This window comes from Dipodomys merriami, unplaced genomic scaffold (genome assembly GCF_024711535.1).
Source record: "Dipodomys merriami isolate MVZ:Mamm:240054 unplaced genomic scaffold, mDipMer1.0.p SCAF_10, whole genome shotgun sequence".
NCBI classification, from domain to species: Eukaryota; Metazoa; Chordata; class Mammalia; order Rodentia; family Heteromyidae; genus Dipodomys; species Dipodomys merriami.
The window spans coordinates 52772091-52798187 of NW_027202271.1; the positions used below are offsets into that span (position 1 = coordinate 52772091).

At 42.7% G+C, this 26097-nt stretch overlaps 1 protein-coding gene across 2 annotated transcripts in view; it reads right to left on the bottom strand.

Moving 5' to 3' along the window:
* The window catches only part of LOC138806065 (putative tetratricopeptide repeat protein 41), a 57161-nt gene that overhangs the window by 30964 nt on the left and 100 nt on the right, over nt 1-26097 (bottom strand). The window contains exons 1-7 of one of the 2 annotated variants that reach the window (XM_069991568.1): nt 25085-25344; nt 17546-18529; nt 12725-12905; nt 10643-10857; nt 9121-9281; nt 5958-6396; nt 2614-2853 (exon numbers count right to left, since the gene is read on the bottom strand). In XM_069991568.1, the coding sequence (XP_069847669.1) occupies nt 2614-2853; nt 5958-6396; nt 9121-9281; nt 10643-10857; nt 12725-12905; nt 17546-18311 (2002 nt within the window). In that variant the 5' untranslated portion in view covers nt 18312-18529; nt 25085-25344. Of the gene's footprint in view, nt 1-2613; nt 2854-5957; nt 6397-9120; nt 9282-10642; nt 10858-12724; nt 12906-17545; nt 18530-25084; nt 25345-26097 lie in introns of those variants that run through there. The other variant, XM_069991578.1, reaches the window with a different exon arrangement.

Here is a 26097-nt window from a genome sequence, read left to right on the forward strand (position 1 = left end):
ATGGACAGATTTAATGGGTGACATTTATCACGTGTTGCTGTTTTACTCACAGTGGGACAGAATAAGCTGGACTGACAAGCCTGATATCAGAAGTGTAAAAGAACAAAGGTTTATTATCGAGGACCTAGAATTCGAATCCAGGTCTCCTCACTCTGGGACTGGTAAGTGCAGCTATCTTGAATGTGACCAGTGGCCGTCTGGTCACATGGTCCTTGCCGACAAGCGGCCAAGAACTGTTGCCCATGGTGGGAGAAGGGCTGGGAGTTCTGGCAATTGGCTCAAATGGCCACTTTAAGTGCTCATCAGTATACCAGATGCTGTATTAGGCATGAATTTGCATGTGCGATACTCTCAAGGTAAGTCCTATTATTATTCTTATTTTGCAGGTAAGAGATGGGAATGCTAAGAGGGTTAAACACCTTGTACCAGGTGATATCTATTCTATAAGAGTCTAAAGCTATTGCTCTTAGCAACAAAAATAGTCATTTTTAGTGGCAGCCAGGAAGATTTTTTTCTGTTGAGGATCAAACGGCATGCAGGGTGGGAATGAGCTGCGGACAGGGTGAAATGAGGCCACTCGGTCCCCTGATGGCAGTGTCATGTACAGATGGCTCCCCCTCCTCTCCTGGGCTCAGGCTGCCAGCTCCTAATTCCAATGCAGGCAGACACCAGAGACTGAGATCCCATACTGCCTCTCAACACAGCAGAAATGGAAGCATCAGAAACTGCAAGCCCTCCCCTAAACCAGCAGCCAGAAGTAACTGTGCATTCAGTCAGCAAACACCTACTGAGTATAATTAGAATAAGTCTCAGGAAATTCAGACCTGATTGAGTAATCAAAGACTCTCTCTTAATCGAGAGAGAATCAACTTTTGGGTGGTAGTAATTTAGGTTAACAAATGGGATATAATACTAGACAGAGGATTAATTTTAAAAACAAGGAGCATGAACATGCATGTGAGTTAAGAAAGACCAACTTGCCTCAAAAGGATTTCTATGACATTTGAACGAGAGTCAAAAGGGTAGGCCTTTATAAACACTATCATGATAGATTCAAATCCTAGAGCCCTGGCTTCGGGGTCATTTCCGTGCATGTGGGATGGGCTTGTTCCTCGTGCCCAGGCCACACAGATGGAAATTATTGACAATTCTTCATGCCTCTAGCAAAGACTGGTACTCACAGCCTCATTCTGCAGCACAAGAACTTGCGTTTCTGACAATGTTGAATATTGCTGCAGTGCTTTTATTTAAGGGCTCATAGTACAGAAAAGGGGTTCAATGGGTACCCAGAATTTTAACATCTATGTCATAACTCCAGTACCCAAGAGTGTTATCATTCTTAGGGAAATAAAGAAATTACTCCAATGCAAATCATAGAGCAAATGAATGGAAGAACTGACGTTGATCTAAGAGCAGCTGTATTCCTAGGCCTGCTCTCTCCTCCACATCATATTAAGATGCAGGGGAATCAGGGTTGGGAGTGTGGCACAAGCGGTAGCACACTTAATCCCTGAGTTCAAACCCCAGTACCACCAAAAAAAAAAAAGAAAGAAAAAGAAAAAAATGACTGAGATAAATTCTTTAAATAAAAGTAAAAAGAACATAGTAAAAGAAAATGAAGGTGAGCGCCAGTGGCTTATACCTGTAATCCTAGCTACTTAGGAGACTGAGATCTGAAGATTGCAGTTCGAAGCCAGACCAGAAAGAAAAGTTCCCATGAGACTCTTATCTCCAATTAACCACTCAAAAACTGGAAGTGGTGCTATGGCTCCAAGTGGTAGAGTGTCAGCCTTGAGCAAAAGAGCTTAGGAACAGCACCCAGACCCTGAGTTCAAGCCCCACAACTGACAAAGGAAAAAGAAAATGGGCTGAGTTTTGAATCTTCCCAGAAGCTGTGGTTTAAGGATTTTTGAAGGACTCTTTGTGCTTAATTGCTAGAGTGCTCAGCTTCTTGATTAAGTGTATCTGTGGTGGTTGTAGTTTCTTGTGAGGAAGACCTACAGTGCTTTTCAGAAGGGATCAAGAATTTGGTTTCAGTGTTGAACAGAGATTACTCATTTCTATCTAGTAACCATTTCCCTCTTCTTCTTTAGTGACAGAACCCAACCTTGGCTTAAGGCATGGTGCACTCAGTTGAAATGTTCACCCCCCAAATCTCCTTGTGTCTAGCAATGGGCCAAGTAATGCAATTTGGGGTCAAAGAAACATAAATAGAAATGCTGACAAGAAAGTTGTGAGAAAGCTGCTGTAAGGAAGTGGAAAGCCCTTCTTCCTTCCTGTTGCCTAAAATGTGAGGGGCTGGAGCTCCAGCAACCATGAGCATGATACATTAGCCTTCAGAACATAAGCCAGTGAAGTGTGTCAGCAGGGACACAGAAGGAGTTAGGTGAAACCAATAGAGCCCAGAGCTGCCTATGTACAGCAGTTAACTATGTGAGAGAATAAACCATGGGGTTTGGCCAGATCGAACTGATGTCAGTAAACCTCCTAAACATTGTTTTTAATGCATGTCTGTTGGTTGACTCTTCCTTGAGCAGTCTTGCCATGAGCTTTTCCTTCTAGGTGACCCAACTTCCCCATAGCCAGCTGCACCTGCACAGGCCTGAGCCTTACCAAGTAGCTTGTATTCCACAGCATTTCGCAGGGACTTGTGCCGGAAACAGAGGAGGCCATTGGGCTTCTCTTGGATCCAATGTTTGGTGGCATTGCGGAAGGCGGCCCAGTGTACTGCGGTCACTCTGTAATGATTCCTATAACCCAGCAACTCCAAAACATGGAGGAGCTCATCCTCAGCCAGCCCACAGTGCGCAATGCACAGTAAACACAGTGCATCCGGCAACCAGCCGTCCAGTCCTAGCAGACATGAGGGGAAAAGGGGACAGAAAAAGAGCAAGCATGAGCCAGGGAGCATCTTAGATGTTTTTACATGACTAACTAACCAACTGCCTTCTTGGCAATCATCTGGTAGTAACAATGGCCCCTGTCTTTCTCTTCAACAAAGAAAATGAGGCCAGACCAGTTAAAGAATTGACTCAAAGACACACAGAAGTTAAGTGCTAAACAGGGATTTGAACTCAGTTTGGTTACTCATGAAGTTATGGTCTCTATTCTCACAAATAATCCTCTGGTTATAAGCTGGCAGGCTTATGGTTGTTCTGTTTAAAGTCAACTTATACTTAGGGATGTGATGTGATGTTATTCTCCTGCCACGTTTTCTCAGACATCACTTGAGAGGCAGCTTTTTATTACTTACCTGTCCCTTAGGTTTGGTCCTATAATTAAGCTCTAAGACAAACAACTGTAAAGAGATCCTTCAGACCACTGAGAAACATGGCAACACGATCTACCATCTTAAATATATTCCCTATGCCATGATTGGGGGATGAACCCAAGTTACCTGCAATCGTGAAATCTTTAGCCATAGCTGTAGAATATCGCCCCCCTCCCGCAAGGCTTATCTGTGGCTAGGCTCCCAGGGCTTGGGTGGGAGTTTCTGGACAGGGGTTGTGGTGGAGCTGTCCCTGTCGGGGGAGGAGAAAGGGGAGGATCCCTGAGCTCCTGTAGAGCTGAGTGTCAGGGCAATGGGCCACCCAGTCTGTACGACTCTTCCAAATCACAAAACTAGTTTCTACCTCTTTGGCATGAGGAAAGGTAAGATAATTGTGAAGTCAATTGATTTACAGAAAGGAAAACTCTAGAGCAAAGAATGAGGAAGAAGATAAGTTGGAATCAATGTGTCTTTCATTAAAAATATTTTCTGGCTCTCTTACCTCCTCACCACCTCCCCAATCCTGCTCCATTCCAAGTTTACTGTCCTGAAGAAAAGACTGGTATACCAGAACCAAAGAGAAAAACTCAATGTCTGAACAGACTTTTGAGGCTCATAGCTGGAACAGTGGCTTGAGAGAATAAATTCTCTCAAAAGCAAGTTGTGGAAAATGTTGAATGTGGAAATACTATTAAATTCCTGGCTACAGGGTAGAATATTGTTGGCAATAAACAGTACACTCAATTACAGGAGGATCTGATGAGAATGACTTCTCCTATCAGCAAGAAAAGAGCTATTTCAAAACTGAGGCACAGGAGAGAATCGGATACAAAACCAAGGCTTAAGAAGCCAGCAGAGGAGAGGAACCTCCTTAGTTAGGATGAGGGGCTGTGTTAGCAGGGGCAGCAAAAACAGAACCATCTGAGGATAGACAAGAACACAGATGTCCTGGAGAAAACCAGAAAGGAGGGACCTGTGTGTCAGTGGTTGGTCAAGCACTTCAGCAGACTTGGCGAAATGACAATCAAGCACTCCCAGTACCAAGGTCTTGAGGTCTAGCTTCAACCAATAGAGACACAGGAGATATTCAAACCCTCCTTTGACTGAAAAAGTCCTGAATTGACTGAAAACAAATAGGACTGATGTTTTAACCTGAATTGTGTATGAGTGGACTATGTGATCAAAAGGAAGATTTAAACTGAGTTAGAGAAATAATAATAAGGCATATTTGGCAAGTGCTTCTCATCCTAGCTACCTGGGAGGTAGATATCAGGAGGATCAAAGTTCTAAACCAGCCTAGGCAAAAAGCTTGTGAGATTCCTATCTCAACAGAAAAATCCAAAACCCAGTGCTAGTGCCCCATGCCTGTAATCCTAGCTACTCAGGAGACTGAGACCTGAAGATCTGTGGTTCAAAGCCAGACTGGGCAGGAAAGGCCATGAGAGTCTCATATACAATTAACTACCAGAAAAACGTAAATGGCACTGAGGCTCAAAAATGGTAGAGTGCTAGAGTGTTAGCTCAGAGACAGCATGACACTGAGTTCAAGCTCCACAACTAGCAACAACAAAAATCTAAGCAAGGCTGTTTGTCATGCCAGTGACAGTGAGAAGTGTAAATAGGAGGATTGTGGACCAAGCTATCCCATGCAAAAAGCAAGATCCCATCTCAAAAATAAAGGGAGGGCTGGGAAGGTGGCTCAGTGGTAGAGTGCTTGCCTTGCATGCATGAGGCCCTGGGTTCGATTCCTCAGCACCACATAAGCAGAAAAAGCCAGAAGTGGTGCTGTGGCTCAAGTGGTAGAGTGCTAGCCTTGAGCTGAAGAGCTGAGGGACAGGGCCCAGGCCCAGAGTTCAGGCCCCATGACTGGCAAAAAAAAAAAAAAAAAAAATAAAGGGAGTGGAAGGCGGAAAGAGGCTAAAGGCGTAACTCAAGTAGTAGAGCACCTAGCTAGCAAGCAAGAAGCCCAGAGTATAAACCCTAGTATTGAAAAAAAAAGACAAAAGAAGTAACAGAGGTGCATTTCTTAGACGAAAAAGGTGACTGAAATTTGTTTGTAATATAATTCTCCTTACAATCAACACACAGCTTTCTAGACAATTCTCTAATTTAGTAGTATAAATACTAGCTATGCATACTTTCTTTGGCCAATCCTGGGGCTTGAACTCAGGGCCTACGCACTATCCCTGAGCTGCTTTTGCTCAAGGTTAGCACTCTACCACTTGAGCCATAGTGCTCCTTCTGGCTTTTCTGTTTTTGTGGTACTGAGGAATTGAACTCTAGGTTTCACGCATGCTAGACAAGCAGTCTACCACTAAGCTGCATTCCCAGTCCCCATAGTTAAATTTGAATTTGAACAACAAATTTCCCTATAAGTCCCCTAAATTTTTTGGGATATACTTATACCAAATCCAAATAATTTGGGATAGTAATAAAATAATCCAAATTTTATTTGGAATCCAAATATTATTTAGTATAAATATGTCCTGTTTGATACATGAGACAAACCTGCTAAAAGATGATTTCTTGCTGACCAGAATGAAATTTAGATTTATCTAGAAATCCTCTATTTTCTATTTTGTTTTCTAATCCTCTATTATTCCTGGACCCTGCCCCTACTCCGTAGAATCTTCTACATGGCTTTCTCCTGTAGATTTCCACCAAGCTGTAAACACTGCCTAAGACCTACCTTCTGTAGCTACAGTGCTTGAATTTGTCTTTTTTTGGCTCAAAGTCCAACTGTAGTCTTCAGTCCAGCGTTTTAGAATCAGCTCCCAGAGCTCCTGAATGGAGGCTACCTCCAAATACTCCCTCATACACTGGATCTCATTTCGATAGATTCTGCATTCGTTTAGCTCATTGGCTAGGATTGTGAGTTTTAAAGGGCTCAGGTTTGTTTTTTTCCTCCAGATTTGTTTGTTCTTCCAAAAGAAATCCTGGTTGGGCACGGAGAGATACTGTTTGAAGATGCTGAGCTTTGTGTCTTCATCTCCCACGCTAGAGAGTTCTATTGTCTTCACATCTGAACGGGCACAGAGCGACTTGAAGGACAAGCTGGAGGAAACGGTGCTTAGGATAAACTTGCAATGAAGAGGGAGTACATTAGGCAGCCAGGAAAAGTCTTTCACCTGAGGGAGTGATATAATAAAGACATTTATAACATGAAAGACTTTAAAATCACTTTGATAATGGTTCTCAAATTGAGCCAATGGGATATAGGGTTATAATCATAGGGTGAAGTTGGAATTACAAATACTAAGAGTAATGGATATCACTAGGTGCTGGTGACTCATACCTGCAATCCTAGATACCTTAAGAGGCTGAGACCTGAAGATCTCCTGCCAGCCCAGGCAGGGTCCATAAAACCATTATCTCCAATTAACTACCAAATAGCCAGAAATAGAGTCATATGGCTAAAGTGATGTAACACTAGCCTTGAACAAAAAAGCTCAAAGACAGCACCCAGGCCCTGAGTTCAAGCCCCAGGACCAGAAGAAAGAAAATTTTCTTGTTAAATTACTATGGTTGTCATGTTTTAAACAATAGATTATAAAACACCATGATGTTTGCATAAATAAGTACAGTCATGTGGTTCATAATTACATCTTGGTTAATGATGAACATCATATACTACCATGGTCCCATAAGACTAGATCACCTAATGGCACTTTAGCCATCTAGGTTTATGTAAGAACACTGTGATGTTTGCACAATGATGAAATCACCTGAGGATGCACTGTGCAGATGATACATGTCCCATCATTAAGACATACAACGCAAGATGGGCACTGGTGATTCACACCTATAATTCTAACCACCCTGGAGAATGGGATCTGAGGATGGAAGTGTGAAGCCAGTCCAGGCAGAAAAGTCCATAAAAATGTTATCTCCAATCAACCACCAAAACAACTGGAAGTAGAGCTCAAAAGAGAGAGTGCTAGCCTTGAGCACAAAAGCTAAGGGACGGTGTCCAGGCCCTGAGTTCAAGCACCACAACCAACAAAAAAACATTTTTTGGGGGGGTCCTGTCGTGGGGCCTGAACTCTGGGCCTGGGCGCTATCCCTCAGCTCTTCAGCTCAAGACTAGCGCTCTACCACTTGAGCCACAGCGCCACTTCTGCCTTTTTTCTTCTTTGCTTATGTGGTGCTGAGGAATCGAACCCAGGGCCTCAGGCATGCAAGGCAAGTGCTCTACCACTGAGCCACCTTCCCAGCCCCCAACAAAAAACATTAAAAAAAGAATGTAATGCAAAACATATGTGTATTCATAAAAAACGTTACTTGCCAACAAAATGGGTTGAACTGTGAATGTCTAATTGTCCATTTTCTTCTTTTCTATCTTAATTTCTGGAAGATACACCTTACATCATTTGTCAATTATGTTTTTAAGTTTTCAACTGCTTCCCAAAGAAAGGTAGGGAACTTAGAAATGGGGGGGGGATTCCATCACTCCAATATTACTTCAAGCAGGAGAAAAACTAAAGAGGGAAACTGGTGCATAGCATTTAGATGTGCAAAACAGTGTAGATGAGGTGGACCACACTGTGGGCCCAATAACTGATGGGTTAAATATAAACCAGGGGCAGACCCAGGCAGGAGGGAGATCGTAGTTTCTGGATCCAGAATGCCTACAACTTATCTTTGGCCCTCCAACAAGCCGCCTGACACCTCTATGTTCAGTCCCATCTATAATGGGAAGGTGATCAGAGTTTCTTCCTCACAGGCTTGAGTACATTGAATGTGTTGATATTTTTAATTTCTAAAATGGTACCCAGCCTGTTGTAAATGCCATATATGTATTTGTTCAGTAGAAAATAAAACAGTAACAAAAGTACTAGTTGGGTATACTCAGGGATATGCAATGCAATGGGAAAGTATACATATACTCCAAATAGGGGATCTTCTTTTTCCCCCATGATAAAAAAATGTTATAGAGGATATACAGAGGAATTACAGTTACATAAGTCAGGTAATGTGTAAATGAGTACTTTTTTGGGGGGGACAATATCCCCCTCCCCCCCCCCATTCCCTTGGGATTTTCTTTTCTCTTTTTTTCTTTTCTTTTTTTAAAAAAAAATTCTGTTATGGAGCTGGAACTCAGGGCCTGGGCACTGTTCCTAAGCTTTTTTGCTCAAAGCTAGCACGCTACTACTTTGAGCCACAGTACCACTTCTGGTTTTCTAGTGGTTAATTGGAGATAAAAGTCTCACAGAGTGCTAGGTGCTGGTGGCTCATGCCTGTAATCCTAGCTACTCAGGAGGCTGAAATCTGAGGATCACAGTTCAAAGCCAGCACATGTAGGAAATTCTGTGAGACTCTTATCTCCAATAAACCACTAGTAAACCAGAAGTGGCACTGTGGCTCAAGCGGTAGAGTGCTCGCCTTGAGCTGAAGAGCTGAGGGACAGTGCCCAGGCCTGGAGTTGAAGCCCCATGACCAACAAAAAAAAAAAAAAAGTCTGACAGACTTTCCTACCTGGGTTGGCTTCAAACCACAATCCTTAGATGTGAGCCTCTGAGTAAGCCAGGATTCCAGGTGTGAGCCACTAGCCCCTAGCTCTTATATAAAATAGTGTCTCACAGAGTGCTAGGTGCTGGTGGCTCATGCTTATAAGCTACTCAGGAGGCTGAGATTTTAGGAATGTGGGTCTCGGAAGGAAAGTCCTTGAGATTCTTATCTCCAATTAAGCACCAAAAGAGAGCCAGAAGTAGAGCTGTGGCTCAAGTGGTAGAGGGCTAATCTTGAGTAAAAAAGCCCAGGGACAGTGCCCAGACCCTGAGTTCAAGCACCATGATCAATAGTAAATCAATCAATAATATATAATAGGTGTTATATTTTTTAAAAGATGTTACCTTCTGACCTGGAACCCCATAAATGCCAATCAATTCTTCAATGCCATCTAGTACAAGTATACATGGCTTTAAACTGATGGAGGCCATGAACATTTCTACAAGAAGTGAAAAGACCAAGACATTTGAGTCTTCACTAAGAAAATCCATTTCAAGATGAGTACCTACAATAGAGAAATTTAGAGTTGAGCAACTACAATATGGAAAAAGATCACTTGCATTTTCTAAAATCGTGTTAGAGAGAATTGGATGAGAAGAAAAAGAAGCCATGTACTTTGTGACATTTCTGTATCTTAGCACTGGGTATTTAAGGAACATGGTCACTACCCTAGGCCTCCAACCATGCTCATGTACTGTCTGACCACGCTGGCCCTCTTTTCCTTCTAGCTCATTCTGCTCTATTTCCAGCCTCAGAGCTATTGTATTACTTTAGCTTTCCCTGTAGCCTGCAATGTTCTTTCCTCTGACTGTCATCTGGCTGGCCTCGTCTTGTCAGTGGGATATCCCCAGCTAGTGCAGCAGAGGAGCTGGCTGGCTCCGGTCCCGTAGAAGCTCAGGCTCACACCTAGAACTGCCCCATTCCTCACACGGCAACGTATTTGCAGAGAGCATGTGGGTGAGGCTCATATGCATATCATGTCCAGGCCAATGCTCAGAAGGACAGGTGGGCCTTTTGCATCCTTCCCTTTCCTCCAACCAAAAGTTGAGGGCTGTGAGACACTGGGGGTGGGATAGAAAGAACTGCATCCCCTCCCACTGCATGGAGCAAAGATCTTCTATATCTAACTAGCAAGTAAAAATCAGCTTCCATTTGAGAGTCACTGAAATGGGATTTAGGTGACATAGCAGCTACAGAGATATGGTCCCCCGACCCCTCACCTGCACAGCCCTGTCACCTTCCTGCATTCCCTGGCACAGCATTTAGCATTATGTGATAATTTGCTTATTAATTTGCTGCCTTTCTCAATCAGAACATTATTACATCCATAGTTTATTTACCTCACTTCCACTAATATTCATTGAACCCACAAGAGTACTGAAGAGCCAACCTATCAGTAAGGGAATCAGCAAAGGAACTTGCTTTGATAATAGTGAACTGGAGGAGATGTAATTAAGATGCTGGGGAGGAGGGGGCACTGAGAAATGCTACTCCTGAGCTACTTGCCTGACTCTCTCCCTCCTCATGTCCCTCTCTTGGTGAGACATGCCCCTCAGTAGATGAATGGATCAAGAAAATGTGATAGACAGACAGACAGACAGACAGACAGACAGACAGACAGACAGATGGAGGAAGGAAGAAAAAGAGGAGAGGGAAGAGGAAGGGAAGGAAGAGTGGAGAGATGGAGGGAGGGGAAAGGGGAGAGAAGAAAGAGGAAAGGGAGAGAAAATTTGGTTGAGTGGAGAAAGGGTAGACACATGGACGAGACAGCATGAAATTGACATTAGACCTAGTGAACACTAGCCACTCAGCGGTGGCTGCTTGGCCAAGCACTTTCTGATTGAACATGAAGTCTAGCTCCATTACCGTGGTTTTCGTGCTGCAGCTCTGTGATGAAGTAATGGATCACAGACATGATGTCACTGCTTTCTGAGGTACTCCCCACAAAATACGGGATCATCAGTATGTTCGGATATTTGTTTTTGAAAGAATTCACCCAGCTGGCAATCAGAGTGGACTTCCCACAGCCACGTTCTCCAGACAAGAGCAGAATAGACTTGTAAGCTGGAAAAGAATTTACTCTGGAAAATAAAGGGGTAAAATATAGTCAAGAATATTTACCAAGGGAAAGAAAGAGGTAGGAGGAAGAAAAAAGGAGGGGAGGCCAAATTTTTTCTTCCATATATTTTTCCTCTCAGAGAAAGTTCTAGTCTCAACTTTGGCTTTTGTTGGTTTCAAAGAAGTCATTCACCTGCTTGCTTTGGCTTTGTCTTGCGTAAAATTAGAGAGTAGAGAGAGAAACAGTAGCTTTGGAAAATAATCCAGCTACACAGATCCTACGGTTATCCAATATAAACCTAGAGCATGTCAGAGGCTCAAAACCTGGTAGAGGAAACACCATTACACTAACCCATTGCCCTGCATGTCATCACTAGGCTAGTCTTTGGTATAGCATAGTGAAAGGTGATCTGAAACTGAACCATTTATAGACCAGGAATTCCTGTCAATCTTGATGATTACAAGTGAGAAATCTAATTAAATCACTGTCGCTGTTGCTGACTCAACTAAGAAGTAGATTGAGCCTTTCCCAAGGTGTTAGCTGGTAGCAGTGAATAATGTGCTGTCTACAAAATGGAAAAAGCAAGATATAACTTGTCTTGTCTTGTTGAATTTTTAGTGAAAAGCTTCCACATAGGCAGAAGAGTCTTGGATCCATGAATATGGTAGCATAGAGACCCTAGCCTGTGCCCTACACAATTGTGAGTCCATAAATATGTGTCTCAAGATTTTTCACTGATATGGGTACCATGAGGAGAGAGGTTTCCAGGCTTATCCTATTAACTATCAGGCAGTGACTCAGTAGCACAGCTACCCACCAGAGTGGTTGAATAAGTACTTGAAGGAATGGAACAAAAAGTATGAAACTGACCACAGATTCGGCACAACAACATCATTAGTTTGAAAACTCCTTAAAACAGAAACCCTAGCCAGGCACTAGTGGCTCACACCTTAATCCTAGCAACTCAGGAGATTGAGGTCTAAGAATCATGGTTCCAAGCCTGCCTGGCAGGAAACTCTATGACTCACCTCCAATTAACCACCAATAAGACACAAGTGGAGTGGTGGCTCAAGTGGTAAAACATGAGCCTTGAGTAAAAACAACAAAGGGACGCTGACTCATGCCTATAATGCTAGCTATTCAGGAAGCTGAGATCTGAGGATTGCATTTTGAAGCCAGCCCAGGCAAGAAAGTCTGTGAGACTCTTATCTCCAATAAAGTATTTTTTTAAAAAGCCTAGAAGTAGAGCTATGGTTCAAGTGGTAGAGCACTAGCCTTGAGTACAAAGAGGCTCAGGGACAGTGCCCAAGCCCTGAGTCCAAGCCCTAGGACCAGCACATAAAAAGAAAGAAAAAGGAGCGAGAACAAGATAGAGGTAAGAGAGGTCCCATGCTCCCCCCCCCACACACACAGGGCTTAGAATCTTGAAGACAGAGGAGAAAGTATGTTATATACTAGAAAAGCTTTGCAAAAAAAAAAAAAAAAAAAAAAAGCTAAGTAACTGCTAATAATGAAATTCTACTGAGGGGTAGGATTTACAGGCTCTTTCTTAGAGGAAGGGAGTGAGTAAAGGTAGCTATTCCAAATTTGGGAGATCACATTTCCCAAACTCAGGCTGTTTTGCTTGAACCCCATAAAAAAGTTTATTAAGTCAGTCACTGGTAGCTCATGCCTGTAAATCCTAGCTACTCATGAGACTGAGATGTGAAATTAAGATTTAAGGCCAGGGTGGGTAGACAAATTGGAGATACTCTTATCTCCAGCTAACCAGAAAAAGTGTAGAGAGATAGCCAAGTAAGCCCACAAAGGCCCAGTATGAGCGCACGCACATGCACATACACTCTCATTCGCGTACACACACAGAGGCTTGGAATTTCTTGACATCTTACCTGAGAACAGAGTCTAGGCTAGAAACTGATGGTGAAGAGTTAGGTTCAAGTTCCACATCCTTTAAGGCAAATTTTTCCAACATGTCAAAGATCCTGTTTGCTTCCTTAGAAGTAACAAACACTTGCTTGCACTTCTCAGTAAATTCTTCATGATAGAAACGTTCAAAGCTGTGCTTGTAGTCTTTATAGTAAAAAAGGTAAGTGTTAAGATCTTACATTTGCAGTTCCACATTTTCCCATTGCATCTAGTTGTTATAAATGACCAGAAAGGAGTCTGCCTTCCTTCTCTGATCACACCATATTTAACAGGTTCATTCTAGACAACATTCAAAGAAAACCCTAGTCCAGCCATTTGATTTTGTACTATTCAGAAAAGGAATTTAAGTGGGAGTCAGTAATTTCAAGACCTCAGAATGACAAAGGCAAAACATGTTACTTTTTCAAATTGTTAACTATGTGTCTAATGTTATCTAATTTGATTGGCTTGTGGAGTTTAGCGGCATTTTAGGATAAGATGACTTACTATGGCTGACAACCTCGGGGTAGAACTGCCACTCTGTCTTTGAGCAGCAAGCCCCTTACACACAGGTAAAATAAGGGAGAGGGTCAGACAACTGGATGATCTTTGAGGCTCCTTCAAGTTCCAATGTATTGTAAATCCAAATTTGATGCCTAATTAAAGCTGAACTGTCAAAATGCTCCCTTGACTTTGGAAACACCTGTTCACCAGGTTTGTTTTTTGTAAGGAAATTGAAGGCTATCATCAACAAATAGGGAAAGAAATGTTTGTCTGGTGGGTTTTCAACAGACACACCTCATAGCTCTGTGATTAACCAGCTATCCCATGGTTTAAGTTAGGGCCGGAATAGATTGGAGAATCTCAGTCTAGCCAAGGTCAACTTCAAGCTTCAATATCGTCAAGATAATTTGGGAATGGCCTTATAGTTCAACAGTCTCTTGAGTTAATCTTAACCTTTACTCTTTAAACTGGGGCCTCTCCAAGGACATTAGAAATATTTCTTTTTATCTTTTGGTGGTACTGGGATTTTAATTCAGGACCTTTCACTATCTAGGTTGAAATTTGAGGATCAAGATTTGAAGCCAAGCCAGGAGCTGGTGGCTCATTCCTGTAATCCTAGCTACTCAGGAGGCTGAGATCTGAAGATCACGGTTCAAAGCCAGCCCATCCATGAGACTCTTATCTCCAATAAACCACTAGAAAACCGGACGTGGTGCAGTGGCTCAAGCAGTAAAGTGCTTGCCTTAAGCTGAAGAGCACAGGAACAGCGCCCAAGCCCAGAGTTCAAGCCCCATGACCACCACCACCACCAACAACAAAAGATTTGAGGCCAGCACTAGATTATTACTCTACCACTTAAACCACATTTCCCAATCCTCTTTGTGTTAGTTATTTTTCCAGACAGTCTTGCATTTTTGCCCTAGCCAGCCTTGGATTGCAATCCTTCCACCTATGCCTTCTGAACTGCTAGGATTATAATTATATACCACCAAGTTCAGCTTGTGTGTTGAGATGGTATCTCACTAACTTTTTTCCCAGTTTGCACTCAAACACTGATCCTTCCAGTCTCTGCCTTCCAAGTAGCTTTGATTACAGCCATGAGTCACAATGCCCAGCTTTGACACTATAAGTATTTCTAAGAGTTAAGAATAGTGTCAAGTGAGTATCAATGTTGCATTAGTTTGTCCTTTGTCCTGCTGTTTCTGTGATTCCCTTTCCCTTCCACAGATCAAATAATCTTATATACAAGACACAAGGTACAGAAAACTAAGAGAAACAAAAAAGAAAAAAACTACATACAGATCTTAGGGTTCATTTCCCTAACATCACCTTATCTGACCTTTTCTGCTTGACTCAGACATATACTAGATATTGCAAATAAGGGAAACCATGGGACCTATGTTTCTTTGGGCCTGGCTTACTTCACTTAATATTAATTTTTTTCAAGTCTTTCCATTTCCTAACAAATGGGGCAATGTCATTCTTTCTGATGAAGGCATAGAATTCCATTGTGTATATATGTATTCAAATGTTTTTTTTTACTTTCATGCGATTGTTTCTAACACATTTATAAGATTATTTCTTTGTTGCTTTGTATGTCCCTCCCCCACAGTATAACCCTTGCTTTCACTGTATTTGATGTCGGTATAATTTGTGGAGGGGAAGGGGAAAAACAAATCATTTAAATAGGGATACAGGTGGACCCATTGCAACAATGAGATGTACAAGTCGTTATGTCGAAAACCAACTTTACAACTTTGGTGCGGGAGGGGGAGGAGGGGAGTGGGGAGGATTGAGTCGGGGGGTAGGGGGAGGATGGGAAGGGATGGGAAGGGAAACAAAGGAGGAAGCTACAATGCTTGATAAGAAATGTACTCATTATCTTGCCCATGTAATTGTAACCCCTCTGTACAGTATTTTCACAATAAAAAAAAATGCAACCTACTTTTCTTTGACCTTGGCTTACTAATGCAACATTGATATTCAATTGATACTATATTGGATATGAGCCTTACAACTTGGGGGGGTGGGTAAGAGGGGGAAGTGGGAGAAAATGAGGGATGAGGTAACAGTGTTTAAAAACAAATATACTTAACCAGGCAAAGGTGGCTCACGCCTGTAATCCTAGCTACTCAGGAGGTTGAGATGTGAGGATCACGGTTCAAACCCAGCCCAGGCAAGAAAGTCTGTGAGACTCTTATCTCCAGTTAACCCCAGAAAACCAGAGGTGGCGCTGTGGCTCAAGTGGTAGAGCATTTGCCTTGAGCTGAAGAGCTGATGGACAGCGCCCAGGCCCAGAGTTCAAGCCCCACAACCACCACCACCACCAACAAAAATATAATCATTACCTTACTTATGTAACTGTAACCTCCCTGCTAATCACCTTTTCAATAAAGATTTTAAAAATAAATTAATTAAAGAGTTAAGACTATAAACTGATATGAGGCATGGTAGCCTGTACTTATAATCTCAGCACTTGGGAGAATGAGGCAAGAAGATCCTAAGAGTTCTGGGTCAGTTGGTTCTATATGATAAAAATATGTCTACACACACACACACATACAGTATAACTTTACATTGCCTACCAGGACTACTGGCTTCCCAAATGGCCTATCGCTACTCTATCTGTAGACTGGATCATTAAAGGGTTTGAAAGATCCATGAGAGAAAAAATTACCCTTCCTTCTAAAGTTCTGATAATTCACCCATCCTATATCTTCAGCTTAAGACATTTATCCCATAGATGGCTATTAAGACCAAAGTATAAAGGACTTGGGGATATTGCTCAATGGTAAGAGTGTCCATTCGACTAGTGTATTCAAGGCCCTGGGTTCTATCCCCAGCACCACAAAAATCAAATAAATAGACAGATGCATACATAGATAGACAGATGAAAGATACAGAGAAAGAGATAGACACAGAGAGAGAATGACAAAGAGAGACAGAGAGAGATAGGTTAAGAGTATAGCTCCAGAGTAGAACGCTTGCTTAGCATATGTGAGGCCCTGGTTCAACCCTCAGTGCCACAAAAAAGTCTAAAACAAGAATCATCTGTTAAAACTGAAAATCAAAGGCTAAAAAAAAAAAACTACTATTGTGAAGTAACTTTAACCTAAATACACAGAAAGGTCTGATTCTTATACACATGGATGAGTATTAATCAATAAATATGATAAAGAGTGTGATTTGTAAAAGAATTTATCAAGTATTTCAGACTCAGCTTCTAGAACCCATTTGTTACCCGTTTACAGTCGTCATTGACTGAGTAACCACTATGTGCCAAGCACGGGTTTTAGGTGCTTTGCATGTGTTATTCCACTCAAGGGAATTACTATTAACTCATTTTATAGAATACACTAAATCTTATCAATATTAAATAATTTGCACAAATCCACACAGCTCGGAAGTGAAATAACTAGGATCTAGGGTCATGTGGAGTCAGATTTTAAAGCTATAAGGCTAGACTTGGTTTGGCTACAACATGCGTTGTGTCTACCCTGGATCCAATAACCCTGGTACCAGCACTAGATTATCATGTGGGCTCTGCTCATCCCCACTCTCTATTCACGCTGTCCACCTGTGGCTGTACAGGTAGCCCATGCATCAGAGCATCCCATTCACGTGGTCCCAGTGACCAAACCAAAGGAGCACAAAGGGCCCAGCTATTCTGGGCCTCCTCTGAGCTCCCTAACTTCCTAAACCATTTCCCAGGACTCATCAGCTGTTATGATCAGTTTTGAAAAGATTCAAAATGCGGAGAAGTACATATTACAGAAATGTGGTAACTATTTTTTTCTTGGTGCCCATCTTGGAGCTTGAACTGAGGGCCTAAGTGCTATCTCTAAGCTTCTTTCTTTCCTCTCTCTCTTTCTTCCTTTTTTTGCTCAAAGCTAGCACTTTTATCACTTGAACTACAGCTCCACTTCCAGCTTTTTTTTTTTAGTGGTTAATTGCAGGTAAGTCTCATGGACTTTCTGGCCCAGGCTGACTTTGAACCACAATCTTCAGATCTCAACCTGATGAGTAGCTAGGGCTACAGGCATCAGCCACCAGTGTCCAGCTCATTTTAAATATTTAAGGAGTATTTTTAATCGTTTATAAGTTCCTCTCCTAGAAAGACACATAAACCATTAACTTGATATTGGTAATGGGATTAACACTCTCATTCTCTCTTTCTCTCTTTCTCTCTTTCTCTCTTTCTCTCTTTCTCTCTCTCTCTCTCTCTCTCTCTCTCTCTCTCTCTCTCTCTCTCTCTCTCTCTCTCTCTCTCTCTCTCTCTCTCTCATGCTCTGTTTACTAACCTTTATTTTCAGTTATCACACTGAAAGGATAAAGTTTTTCTATCACAATCAACCAGTCCTTCAATACCAGCTCACCCAACTCATGGAGCTCTTTATAAAATCTGACAGGGAGCCCTTTGCTAATGATCTTGGCCTTCAGCTTTCCAATCTTTAATTTTTCTTCTTCATCCGCCAGAGAAACTGAAGCCAGCTTCTTCTCCTCAACGAAAGACTTCAGCAGCGTGTTCCCAGTCCGGAAGTAAAAATACTGAAACTGAGATTCCTTCCGGAAGGCTGCTTGGATGATTTCAAACTCTATCAGACTGCAGTTGGGAGTCTCCAGAACCCAAGGGTAACCATTTTTTGCAGCTACATAGAGATTCTGTTCTTCTCTGGATAAACTTGCCAAGTCTGTTGCTTTGGAGAACAGGAAAGGTGTATAGTCAGGGAGGAATTCTCCATATGTGTGCCCCAGCAGGCAAATGAAAAAGGGAAAGCAGTTGTTTACATTGTCGAGACAGAGCTTCAGATACTGGGAGTGGAGACAAGAATACTGTCTGAACAGGTTATCTGGGAAAGGTTTCAAGGCCTTCACAGCTGACAACCTCAGGTCCACAGCTTTGAAGTACGTGCCCCTGGAACTGCAGATTTCATTGAGCTGAGGGAAGATGTTGTTTGCCAAAAAATCTCTTTCTTCTTCAAAATCATTCATTGTTGAGCAGATATATGGACAAATGGGTTTATGATGTTTTAAAATCCATCGGGTGTCATCTCTCTCCATGTTCATTTCCCTTGGCGTAGAGAAGATATCACGCTTCCAACAGAATGAGTTCCTGGTGCATCAGGCCACCAACCACCACTGCTTCTAAGTCTTCCTGCTAATTATTTGCTCTGAACAGACAGAAATATTCCACCCAAATTATTTTTCTTATACTGTCATTTGAGCATTAGAGATGCCAGCCACTTCAGATCACAGTTGAAGAGCAATCTAGCTTTAAGTCAGAACTGAAAAAGGGAAAACATACTCATTTTAGGATTATGGGCAGTCCATGTGACTTGTGTTCCCCCAAAGCTTTTGCTGAGGAACTAAGAACCACAAAATTAGTGGGTACTGGACACAGTCTTCCCTTCTTCTCCTATACCCCCCAGTCCACTACCCAAGGTCCTGGGGCAGTGGCTACTTCTACTCCCATATAAATGTAGCGATTAGGGCTGGGAAGGTAGCTCAGTGGTAGAGCGCTTGCTTTGCATGCCTGAGGCCCTTGGTTCGATTCCTCAGCACCACATAAGAAAAAAGAAAAAAAGCCAGAAGTGGCGCTGTGGCTCAAGTGGTAGAGTGCTAGCCTTGAGCTGAAGAGCTGAGGGACAGCACCCAGGCCCAGAGATCAGGCCCCACAACCGGACCCAAAAATAAATAAATAAGTAAATAAATAATAAATGTAGCAATTAGGCATGCTGATTTGTGATCTACAAAGAGAAAGGTAGATCTAGAAAAGGATCTGTGTATTTAGAAGAATAAGCCAAGGAAGATTCAAGATTGTGACCAGAAGCAAGAATGACAACAGCTATAAAGTTGAGGTCAGCACAGGAAAAACAAATCCAAGTAATCTGACCATTCAGGACCAAGAAGGCAGCTGGCAGCTGAGAGGAAGTCAGGTTCTAAGCACCTGATAGGTTATAGTGATTTTTTTTTTAAATCTTAAATTGTACAGGCTCATACAACATTCCATTTACCTACATGTGCTAGAATTGAATTCCAATGAACTAATGGAAAAGTACACACCCTCCAACAATGACATAGCTATGCTTGCAAGAGCTATTCAAAAAAAAGAAAACTACCTAGTTAATGAGTCTTTTTTCCTTGACAAATGCATTTCCACACCCAATGTTGTTTTTATGTTTATTGCTTTCAATTGTAGGAAAACATGTTATAAGCATAAGAGTACTTTTTTATTAAAATCTCCTGACAACAATATAACACAATACTTTTAGAAAATAATACAGTAGTATTTTTTTTAAGTTTTAACCATTTTTGGCTAGATGCTACTGGCTCAAGCCTGTAATCCTAGCTGCTCAAGAGGCTGAGATGTGAGGATCATGGTTTGAAGCCAGCCTGGGGAGAAAACTCCATTCATGAAACTATTATCCCCAATTATCCAGCAAAACGCTGGAAGTAAAGATGTGGCTCAAGTGGTAGAGCACTGGCCTTGAAAAAAAAAAAAAAAAAACAAGTGAAAGCTTGAGGCTCTGAGGTCAAGCCCTAATACTGGCATTAAAAAAATAATAATCCGGGCTGGGAAGGTGGCTCAGTGGTAGAGCGCTTGCCTTGCATGCCTGAGGCTCTGAGTTCGATTCCTCAGCACCACATAAGCAAAAAGAAAAAAGCCGGAAGTGGTGCTGTGGCTCAAGTGGTAGAGTGCTAGCCTTGAGCTGAAGAGCTGAGGGACAGCATCCAAGCCCAGAGTTCAGGCCCCACGACCGGACCCCCCCAAAAAAAATAATAATCCTTTTGAATATTTCCCCGCTTCACAGGTGAAGGAACAAGAGACTGAGACTTACAAGAATTGCAGTTCAAGGGCCAGTCCAGGCACAAAAGACCTCAAGATAGATTATCAGGCCCATGTAAATATTCCTACTGGGCATGGTGGTGAACATCTGTAATCCTAGCACTTGGTAGGCTGAGGCAGGAGAATACTGATGAGTTCAAGGTAGCTTGAGCTACATAGTAAGTTCTAGGCCAGCTTTCCTAAGTTTTCATTTAAATTAAATGTTAGAAGCCTCAGCACTCAATGTTTGCCATTCTTATTAGTATATCTGTTAATGCCAATATTACCTCAACTGCAAATGTTTGACTTAGTACTTTGCTTTGTAATAAAGCAGCCTCAAGCTATCATGTACTCAATGCCAGCTACATAACCAAAGACACAAAAGCATCTATGAGCTGGTCAAAAGTTCCACTGCCTTTTTCAGGAATTCTCTCAATGTTTTAAATTTAACAAATCTTTTTTGGAAATACAGTTTCATTTGTGTTCGGCTATGATCCAAAGTCCTATGCTGTTTAACGGATCTGCTTTTCTATGGCAGACTCTAGGGAGATGCTTATTTTTAATTAGTTGAACATAAAAGACTTAAGGTGAATTTACTTTATGTCACGTTGAAACTTTGATGCATGTAGGATCCACAGCACTCACAAGGTTCTGGTGGCTCATACCTGTAATCCTACATACTCAGGAGGCTGAGATCTGAGGATTGCTGTTCAAAGCCAGCTAGGTGAGACTCCCATGTCCAATGAACCACCAAAAATCTGTAAGTGGAGCTGTTGCTCAAGTGATAGAGCTTGAGCAAAAAAGCTCTGGGACTGCATCCAGGCCCTGAGTTTAAGCCCTAGTACATACTCTCTCTCTCTCTCTCTCTCTCTCTCTCTCTCTCTCTCTCTCTCTCTCACACACACACACACACACACACACACACAGACTTAGAGATTTTAGAAGATTCAATGTGTTATCCTTTATAATACGTTATTTTTTGTTTTTTGTTTTGTCGATCGTGGGGCCTGAACTCTGGGCCTGGGCGCTGTCCCTCAGCTCTTCAGCTCAAGGCTAGTGCTCTACCACTTGAGCCACAGAGCCACTTCTGGCCACTTCTGTTTATGTGATGCTGAGGAATCGAACCCAGGGCCTCATGCATTCAAGGCAAGCACTTTACCATGAGCCACCTTCCCAGCCCAACATGTAATCTTATTCAAGGCAATGCATACTCATTTCTCAAGCAAATGTGGTATGTGTTGGAACAAGAAAAGAGAGATAAATTGCAGTTGAAACTGGTCAAAAAGAGAATATAATATAAACTATAGTTGTGACTATATACAATATTTGGAAATATATTTATAGCTCCATTGCCCCAAGTCAGGTTCTGTGGTCTAGAAACACTGGCCATCACACTAACTGCAAGAAAACAAACTAAAGATTAAGATGAGAAAATAAATTGGAGTTCTTTAATGTCTTAACTGTGACTTCTGTGTGTGCAGTGCAGATCTATATCTATTGCCATATCTTACTATGTGGGTCTGTTTGAAACAGCACAACCTCCTTCCCACAACTGGAGAGGCTGGTTAAGATACTTGGGAAACTATTTAAAGATACAAGATAACTATGAAAAGACAAAACTTTAGAAAGTTAGAGAAGTGAGCCCTACATTCTGTCATTACTGGTTTTCCTCTCCAAGTATTTGCTGATTCTTTTCCTTCTCCTCCTCCTCTGCTTCCTCTTCTTTTTCTTCTCTCCCCTCCCCCTCCTCCTCTTCTTCATCTTCAGTACCCTTTAAACTCAGAGTATGCTTGCAAGACTAACACCCTACCACTTGAGCCATACTTACAGCCCAACTATTTGCTGATTCTTTTTTTGTGTGTGCCAGTCCTAGGGCTTGAACTCAGGGCCTGGGCACCATCCCTGAGCTTTTTTAGCTCAAGGATAGTGCTCTACCACTTGAGTCACAGCTCTACTTCAGCTTTTTTGGTAATTAGAAGTTTCAAGGGCTCTCCTGCCTGAGCTGGTTACAAACCAATTCTCAGGCCTCAGCCTCCTAAGTAGCTAGGATTACAATTGTAAGCCACAGATGTAGGCTATTTGCTGATTTTTTTTATTTATTATTATTATTTTTTTTTTTTTTTTGCTAGTCCTGGGGCTTGAACTCAAGGCCTGGGCACCATCCCTGAGCCTCTCTATGCTCAAGGTTAACACTCTACCACTTAAGCCACAGAGCCACTTCTGGCTTTTTCTGTTTATATGATACTGAGGAATCAAACCCAGGGCTTCATGCATGCTAGGCAAGCACTCTACCACTAAGCCACATTCCCAGGCCTATTTGCTGATTCTTAAGCTGCACAGACCCAGTATTTTTAGAAAGGGATAATAAATCAAAACTCAAAACCTCATAGTGCTAGACACCTGTGAGTCAATAAATGCTGTTAAGCTATTAAATAATGCTTAAAGAATGGCACATGATTCAAGTTTCTTTCAATATTCTAGTTTTCCTAAACTATCATCATGTCTACTGCCATAGTTTATGTTGGAACTATGTCACTGTTAACATTATTTTCCAGGTTATTTTGAGTTTTGCTTCCAGTATGAATGCAATTGTTACAACTTCCATTGCTATATTTTTTTTATAAGATTAAAGCAAGACTATTGACTTTTATTGATTTATCTTAAGTCAATAAATTACCATGCTATACCTTTTTTTAAAACGGGATCTCAAGTTTTTGGACTGCACAGTAATGTGACTAGTAAGAAAGAACTTTAGAATAAGGAGCTTCAATTTTTTAAAAATTTGTGCCACACTCCTAAAGAGTATAGGATAGTATTAAACAATCTGGATATCTCTGTTTGGTTCCTCATTCTTTCCGAAATGGTTTTTAATGTTAGTGCTTTGTTGTCTAGAAGAACAGTTACTGTTAGTTTTCTTAGATTGAGGTAAAATTTATATACCAAAAATTCACTCTGTTAAGTATACAGTTAGATGAGTTTTTTGTTTTTTGGGAGGATCAGTCATAGGGCTTGAACTCTGGGCCTAAGTGCTGTCCCAGGGCTCTTCAGCTCAAGGCAAGCGCTCTACCACTTGAGCCAAAAACCATTTCCTGTTTCCTGGTGGTTTATTGGCGATAAGAGTCCCATGGACTTTTCCTGCCCTGGCTGGCTTTGAACTGAGATCCTCAGATCTCAGCCTCCTGTGTAGCTAGGATTACAGGCATGAGCCACTGGTGCCCAGCTAAGTTGGATGAGTTTTAACTACCACTAATATCAAGAACAAGAGCATTCTCATCAACCCCAAAAAAGTCCTCTGGTACTCTTCTGCAGTAAGTCTTTGAAATCCTCACTTTTAATCTGTTTAAATTTGTACTTACACTTGTGATGCCATCCACTGTTGATATTTCTCAGGTTCTATATGCACAGACCCTATCTATATTGCCCATGTCTGTATTTCCAGCTGCTGGAGAATATCTGACACATACAAGGTTTTCAACATTAGCTGGATGAGTAAAAGAATGAATGAATGAACTAATCAAGTTACCTTGGCACTTGTTCCATTCCCCAATGCTTCCTGATCCCACCTACATTCTTACCTTGGACTCCCACTGCTGGATGATATGTGCCTAAGAGAACGGTTATCCATTGCCTCTAACTGCATTCCTTTGCCTACCTTGGTGTTGCTTTAAGTTTAACAGAAGGGAGGGTTTTATCTAGTGGCATTAATATGCTCAAAGAGGAAGCAAAATAGCAAAGATAGCCATTTCAAATAGTGTCTGTGGAAATACAGTGTGAGAGAAAACTAAACTCAGGATGAGAATCTGGGAAGAAGTCAGAAGAGGTGAAAAAAAAAAAAGAAACACTAGGCAAGTTCCTACTATTCTGCAGGGTTCCCAGCCAGAGATTTCATCTTACAAGGACCAGCCATCTTCAGCCTGTTTTGTGTTTGTCTTGCCTCAATAGTTCCCATCATCTACTGAAACTTCTACCCACAAGCAGCCACTCTACTACTCTATTTTGGAAGGCCGATACACTCTCAGTTCTCTACAGGTGCAGTGCAAACTAATCACCACCTGCCAGTTAATAGATAGCTTTTGCAGCTGAGCACTGGTGGTTCATTCCTGTAATCCTAGTTACTCAAAAGCTTGAGATCTGAGGATTGAACATGAAGTCAAGTCCCCGCAGGAATATCCATGAGACTCTTCTCCAATTAATCACCAAAAGCCAAAATGGGGGCTGTGACTCAAGTTGGTAGAGCACCAGTTTTGAGTGAAAAAGCTAAAGGACAGTGCTCAGGCCCTGAGTCCAAGCCCCAGGATTAGCACACACATGAACAAAAACGATGGCTCAGCAATTTAAGAATGGTTGCCTACTTGGTATCACTAGAGAACGAGGTGAAGGTCAAATGTACAAAATGGGAAGAAATTCATCTTTTTCTAAAAGCAAGGAACAAGAGGTAAAACATACAAAAATGTAACCACTATCTAAAAACCCTGAGATCGACTCTAAATAAGAACAGAACTAAAAGTAAGCACAGAAGCACAAAACCTGCTTTTTTAGTTACACTTTGCTTACTAATAACACATGTAGACAAATCAGGCAGATGTAAATAAGGCCCACCACCCCGTGTAAACGCTAACCACAAAATCAAGATAGGCAAACCCTAAACAGGAAGTTGTAAAGGACGGTGATAAGACCGTGACTGAAAAACTGGTCTTCAGGAATTTGGATGACTATCTGAAGTTATTTCCCTAGAAAAGGTCATGACTCTGCGTGTGTGTGTGTGTGTGTGTGAGACACAGGCGGGGGCGAGGGAGGGGGTAAAGGGTCTCCAGGTTGCCAGTATTTCCCAAGGCACGAGCCCAGGAGAGCCACCAGCCTCGTTACGGGGCTTTTGAAGGAGGACAGGGAACGACCACGAATTTACAGAGCGTGCGACCCCGTTCCCTCCCGCAGCCTGCAGGATCTGCTTTGAAGGGGCGCCTCTCCTTTTCCGGGCTCCGGGGGACTTTAACCCCCTCCTCCCCGCCCGTACCGTGGGCCCACGAGGGGATCTGGCACCGCGGGGCCGCGCACGTGGTGGTCTGTCGGGGACTTGCTCGCCAGTTCCCTCGCGGCGGGCACCCCGACCGCCCTTTCCGCACCGCAAACCCGGGAGGCGTGGGGGTTCTGGTTACAGAACGCGCTCGGCGCCCGCGGCCAAGGCTCCAGGCGCCCAAAGTGACGCACAAGCAGCCGGATTCGGAGTCACCCGGGCCAAGCCCAGAACCCCGGGAGACCACGGCCCAGGAGAGCGGCTTTCCAGGCACGCTTCTGAATACCCGCGCACAGTCGAGAGCCCTGGAATTAGCACCGATCTCCACCGCAATCAGAACCCAGTGCAAACGTTAAATCACGCAGCAAGGAGTTCCCACACTCACTGGGAGAACAGGAAAGGGCCAAACTACGCAACCGGCCCAGAGGCCAAAGACTACAATTCCCAGCATTCAATTGGATGCATGCCTAATTGCATGCCGGGAACTGTAGTTGCTCCTCACACAAAAGCACTCTGGGCTCCGGAAGACTTTCGACTTCTTACGTGTTTATCTTTTCCCTAAAGTACCGCCAACATAGGAATGGCTCTCAGTGTGATCCCAGAGTAGGCAGGAACAAATTATATACATATAAAAATTTTAAAAAACTCGTGTTGCCATGGCTACCGTTTCCCCTGGTCACGGAATAAACGCGTTCTAGGACCCGGAAGTGGTTCCGCCATGACCTCTCCGAAAGGATGGACGTGTGGTGCGTTCACGTTCATTGGATCGTCTTCCTTAGATGCCAAGGCTTTCCAGGCAAATGGGTGGCCCCGAGTGCGAGGGGCCCGCGGAGACATCTGATTGGTGAAGAGCCGCTACATTAGACCAATGGGAAGGAGCCACGCTTCGGGCATCGGGTACCGCACCTGGATAGTTCCGATTGGTGGACTCAGGTCCCCCCCGCGCGTTCCCATTGGGTGCATAGGGTGCGTGGTGCGGCACCATTGGTGGGTTCGTGTTTCCCGTCCCCCGC